General features: G+C 39.9%; 1 protein-coding gene across 1 annotated transcript in view; it reads right to left on the reverse strand.

The window, feature by feature from the left end:
* The window catches only part of abi3b (ABI family, member 3b), a 3,381-nt gene extending 498 nt beyond the window's left edge, over positions 1–2,883 (reverse strand). Inside the window, exons 1-4 of the mRNA XM_035668264.1 lie at positions 2,617–2,883; positions 1,909–2,076; positions 1,336–1,515; positions 28–286 (exon numbers count right to left, since the gene is read on the reverse strand). Coding sequence (XP_035524157.1) covers positions 28–286; positions 1,336–1,515; positions 1,909–2,076; positions 2,617–2,760 — 751 coding nt within the window. The 5' untranslated portion in view covers positions 2,761–2,883. The remainder of the gene's footprint in view (positions 1–27; positions 287–1,335; positions 1,516–1,908; positions 2,077–2,616) is intronic.
* Positions 2,884–6,435: the final 3,552 nt, after the last annotated feature.

The raw sequence follows: 6,435 nt of genomic DNA on the forward strand, positions 1-6,435 counted from the left end.
TCCCGCTACAGGAGGAGGTGGAGGCGGGTACATGCCATTTGATGGGAAGATTGGTGGTGGAGGGGGAGGTGGGGGGAGACATGTTGGTGAGGTCAAAGAGGGTGGAGGCGGGAGGCCAGTGTCTATGGAGGAAGGGGGAGGTGGTGGTGGTGGAGGAGGTGCAAGCACAGTGGGGTCCAAGTTGGCATTGGGAGGAGGGGGTGGAGGCAGGCTGTCGTTTGTCGGGTTGGAGACGGTTTTCAAGGTGGGGACTGATGGTGGAGCCACAGCGAGGCCAAAACTGGATCTACATTCAAGACAAAAAGAAAACACACACATTCAGCTACTATCATGACATCCTCAGAGTGATAAAACTGTAGTTTCTGAAGCTACAGCCAATTAGCTTAGCTTAGCTTAGCACAAAGCCTGGAAACGAGGGGAAACAGCTAGCATGCTTCTCTCTAAAGGTTTTTAAAAAAACACCTGCCGGCACCTGTAAGCTGACGAATTAATAGGTCATATTTTAATTCTTTACAATGTACACAAACCAAATTGCAAGAACAACAATTTGCTATTCTATTGAGGATTATGGGCAATTTTTTTGCTATAGCCTACCCATCACTTCCTGGAGTGTCCGCTAGTTTTCTAACAACTGGTCTGAACCATGAAATACTGTAACAAATAAAACCACAACTTGTAGTTTTTACACAGTTTTTGTCTGGACAAAACAAACGAAATATGACGCATTAATTAACAGCCAGGCTAGCTGTTTCCCCTTGTTTCCAATCTTTATGCTAAACTAAGCTAACCCACTGCTGGCTGTAGCCTAATATTTAACAGACAAACATGAGAGTGGTATCAATCTTCTCATCTAACTCTTAGCAAAAAAAGCGAATGAGCATATTCCCCCAAACTGTTTCTGTAGTCCATAAAGCAGAAACCTTTCAGACATTATAACAAATTGTACAGGTCATGTTACTAATACTGTGCCCATGTTATAATACAGTACTGTAGTGTAGAGTGTTTAATTATAATAACAGTATTTCCATAAAAGGGCAAGAGAGGACTTTCTCCACATACACAGGGATGTCTGCAGTGCTCTGTATGCTGTCTGTGGTCCCTGCTCTCTTTCTGGGCTGCGGCTCAGCAACCTGTTGGGAGAAGATGCATGAAGGTAAATAAAAGGATGGCACAGCACATGTCTACACCCCGGTCAGCCACACTGTACATAAACCCAAACATCACACTGGGGCTACACTGTGGAGAAGAGGGCATTGTGCTATACATCCTTTATCTAATGGGAAAATACTGAAAGTGTTTGGACTCATTGTGTTTTCAGTTTAGTCTCCAATTTACCCGAAAGCAGTGTCCAACGGAGTCCAAGATGGAGTATGATATTGGCACTCTCAAGTAGCTTTGCTCTGGCTCCTTTCCTGAAGTCGGTGTGGTCAAAAGCTTGGAACGAATCTTGGGTTTGGGAGTAGTAAAAGCTCCAATTTCTTTCCTGGCTACCTTCTCGAAGTGGATAGCTGCAGCCTGGACCAGACAGCACAGTGTGAACAGCTTCCAACAACAATACTCAGGAACTCAATTTTTACATCACTCACTCACTTCAGTCGGCAGCAAGAAAACAAATGGAGCGCAGCAACCAAATTGTCCTCAGAGTTTAAAGTACAACAGGTGACCCAACTTGCATACTTATCTGGTTCCCAATACACAACCAAGATTGTACTAGGAGGAAAATGCAACTGTAATACTCTGTATACAGATTTTTAAGTTAAAAACAAATCATTTTGTACATTTAGCAACAGAATGTACTGAAGTTTCCCACATCAAACATGCCTTATATATGGTTTGAAAGCTGCGTAAGGGTCACATCAATGTCTTTGGCAGAGTTGAGGTGTATTTTAGGTGAAAGGTGTTCCTCACCAGTGACAGCACGTTGACTGAAGACTCCATATCTCTGATCTGCATGGCTTGTGAGTCCAGCAGCCTCAGCAGAGTGCTGGCCAGACTGTTGATCTGGTAGGCCACACTGGCCAGCGACTGGGCAGCCAAAGCCTTGGCCTCTTCAACAGCCTTGTTTGGATCTTCTGCCTGCAGGATGAGGTTTTTTCCCCACGAGGATAGGTTATACATGTAAAACGCAGCGATGAAAGAAGTACTGAGATCTTTTAGTAAAAGTAGTCAAACCACAGTACAGAAATACTATAAATCTTACTCAGGTAAAACTACATAAAATATTAGCATCAAAATTCACTTAAAATATCCATTAAAAAGTACTCATTGTGCAAAATGTTATTATATCAATATAAATGTCATTATTGATGTATTTATGTAAGCAACATTTTAATGTCGTCAATGTAGAGCTAATTTGAACTACTTAATATATTGTTATGTAGGTTTATATCATTTTCAATCAGTCAAAGTTAACATGTAAAATACATCCACCATGTTGGCCTGTAAAGGAACTACAGCTGTCAGGTAGTGGGGCAGCAGTATAAAGAAACAGAAATGAAAACACTCAAGTAAAGTACAAGTACAGTAGTTAGATCCCCCAGAGGGTAAAATGCTTTCAGTTTCTCTAAATCTATCACAAACTGAGAACTGTGGCTTTTTTATATGAGCATTACTCACCTGAAGGTAATTGTTCTCGCAGTAATCTGCGACCCTCAGGAGGTTGCTGTGGTTCTCAATTAGACCCTTCCTGGCGGCTGGAGCCTCTTGAAATAACTGAGAAATAACTTCAGAAAAGTTCTTTTGCTCCGTCGTTTCTCCCATGTTGCGCTGCTACCAAAACCTTAAAGTTATTTACGCCACCTGAGGAGGATGTCAAAGGATTTGGCAAGAGTCAGTCGAGGCAGGGAGGTGTTTGTTCGGCGGTGAACGCGGAATTACCACAGGCTAAAGATTTCCACAGAGCAGCTGGTCCCAGGGCAGGGCTACAGCTGGGAGACATGCACAGAAAGGACCACGATGGGAATAAGTTATGTTTCTTACTTTTTTGTGCTATTTTCAACATTTTTTTAATGAATCTGTGTATGTGTCGCAATGTTTGTAGTTATATACCTAATATAAATAATAATAATAATAATAATAATAAATACAATTTAAAGAATCACTGAAACTGATCAATAGGTAACATCTGTCTCTAGAGGAGATATTGTGTTCCTTATATATTATTACATGCTACCGTTTTACATAGACAATAACATTTATATGATAAAATATATAATATGTGACCAGGTGTATATCATTTCATGAGTGTACGTGTATTAATGATAAAATCCACTAGGGGTCAGTGCAGTCTAGAGAAGGGGCCTATCTCTCTCAAGGTCTGTTAATGATGCTTTTTATACTCTGCACTGAGGATGATGATGATGATGATAAAAGACTACAGACAGCATAATCCAAACAGTCAAAGGTCGATTTATAAGCGCCAGCATGACATTAACTCACCATCAGCTGGATTGTATAAGGATTTATTTCTAAACACCGTTATATAATTACAAAATACTCAGCCAAGTCACAATACATTGTATTGCTCAGGATATCCTGTAAAAACAATTTAAATTCCACAACATCCTTGATTGTAGCAGGAGCCTGACTCAAGTTTTTATAGAGGTTTCTTCCAGTCCAATATAACACATTAGTGCACATGTTTTGCCATGTGTCAGTTTATCAGCTATCTGCCACTCATAATATTGAGCCATGCTTCAAACCACAAAACCATTTTATGGATTTTTAAAAATATATAGTACAGTGTTAATATTTGACTGTGAGGTAGTAAAAGACAAGTCTGACAAAGGATCACTTGACTGTTCACGTGCTGCAGCTCTACAGACTTTGGTACACTGCACTCAACTCCATTTTTTACAATTGTTATTCTGGGGCATATTATGCTGTTGTAAGATAGCTGATGACAGGAGATGAGGGAATTGTGATGGTAAATAACATGCAACCAAGGGATCAAAAACATTACAGTTTATAGTTGGCACCACTGGACCACTTGGGCATCCCCGCTGGTCTTTTAGCCACGCTAGGTGATGTAGTTCTAGGGGTGGCATGGTCATTGTTTCGACATGAGGTTGATAATTGTTTTTTGTTGTTGTTTTTTTAAGTATATTTTTTGGGGCTTTTATTGCCTGTATGATAGTGACAGCTGAAGACAGACAGGAAAGCGGGGCAGAGAGAGGGGATGACACGCAGCAAAGGTACGTGGGTCGCCAGCTCTACTGACTGAGCTATCCGGGGGCCCGATAATTGTGGTTTTTAAGTGAAATATATTGGTGATCCTTAACCCATCCATACACTCTCATGTTTTTCCTTTTTTTGGTGAAATTCAACTTCATCCTATTCCAATAAATGAGCTTTGGTGTATCCAAATAAAATAGGTATACTCTAATAATGTTAAAATAAACAATTATTAGCTAATGTTCCCTTGAGCCTCAGTCCTCCTTTGAAAGTACTCCAAACTTCTATCTAGTTTGATTGATAGTGAGTTGCTCTTTAACAGTGCCGTTATCAGTTCGATGTAGCTCGTTTTACAGAATCATCAGGATCCTTGTCTACTGATAGGAGATTATGAATGACTTTATTTCTTTATTGAGTATTCATTTTGTCTCTGCTCAGCACAATCTAGAGTCATATCAGTTAATATACAAGTTATTAAGCTACCATGCATTTTTGTCTGTATGGAAGGAATGAAATGGTTGCGAATTGTCATTTAACATTTACAATAATCAAAAACACTAATTACCATTAGAATTATGTTTTTTTTCTTTAGCTGAACAAACCCTACATTTATTGGATATTTTTGTGCATGTCGACACAATTTCTGTATCTTACGTGCTGTATTGTACAGCAGTAAACCTCAGTCTCTGACATGACAAATAGCTGTAATTCTGTCCCTTGCTTTTGTTGTTCTGCATGATTTAATGCAGCTTGCAATGTATACTCACATAGAGACTAACAAGATTTAACACACTGTACCCAGACAACAGACATGGCCTGATGATTTAATATACTATAGACACCTACTGCAGCTGAGGAGAGAGAGAACACTATACTTACCTTCCTGCCCTCTTACTGACCTCAGACATTAGGTCATTTTCTTACTGAGCCCAAGGTTTTGTAACCCTCAATTACCCGTTCAATTATTATTCCGCACTTACACTCATTGCTTTGTTGTGATGTAGGTTTTATCGTCTGCGATCTCAGTATTGGAGAGGTCACATTTGTGCAAGTCTTCATTAATGAACAAATTCAGTATGTTTATCTTGGACCATCTGAAAATATATTTTATCACTCGGCTCCGTTCCCGCTACAGAATAGCTCCACGGAAATCTAAATCTAAAAAAGCAACTTGCATATTAGTAAGGAGAGCATGAACAGCACACCGCTGTTTTATGGTCTTATTTACACAACCAAACTTTCCAAGTGTGAAACCAGCCGGGCTTGCTGGTTGTAAAACATGACTTTACCCTCAAATAAAGTTATTATTTAGTGGAAGGTGTGAAAAGTTTTTATTCTCTTTCACTCACCTGAAATACCAAACAAGCAGGGTTGTTATCCCAGTAACAATAAAAAAGAGGCTTTATTTGACAAGTGAAAACTCCATTATTTAAAGTCAAAATGATATGATGATGGAGCTTTCTTGTCAACAAACAAAGGTTATGTCAGCCTTCAGTCACTCATTGAAACACAATTGGCCTCATGCAGCAACATTTTCAAAAATGTCTTTTATTTTATATCATTGTATTGGTAATCTATTAAATCATCAAAATCCATTGGTCTTTTTCAAAATAATTAATCACTTCTTACTGACTACAGAGTCATGGTCACATGAGTTACTGAAAATGTATGTGAGTAAACTGCACACTGCAACAGAGTTAACATGTTATCTTATACCCTACAGTTCACAAACACATACTGCACCACAGCATCCATGTCCAATGGTGTGCAACATATGCCTGTTTGTGAAGATTGGATGTTCTGGGCCATCACAGCTTCTCCACACTTCACAGAGTTCCATTAAAGGAAAAGCCAGATTCAATTATTGTGCCGGAGACTGCAAGAAAACTACATTGTCAGGACACACACACACACCTATGGACACACACACACACACACACACAGCGTTATGAACACACACACACACACACACACTGATATTGCTCAGATGTCACTCTTTGCTGCCCCGCTTTATGGCACCCTGTTATCTTTCCTTCTTGTTCTTGCTCACTGATAAGACTGCGGCCGCTGTGATTGCCCTCCGCTCTCTGTAAAGTATGACAGCTCAATCACTCATCAGTGGTCGTGCTTTAGTCATTCTACAGTTGGGAGGGAAAAAACAGGATCCTCAAAAAAGTAGAAATGGAGGAAACCAGAGGAATGACAAGAAGTCTGTGATGGGAGGACCAGGTCATTCCATCTGACGATGGGAAACATCTGATT

The sequence above is a fragment of the Morone saxatilis genome, unplaced genomic scaffold (assembly GCF_004916995.1).
Source record: "Morone saxatilis isolate NCDOM2014 unplaced genomic scaffold, NCSU_SB_2.0 Contig1, whole genome shotgun sequence".
NCBI lineage: Eukaryota > Metazoa > Chordata > Actinopteri > Moronidae > Morone > Morone saxatilis.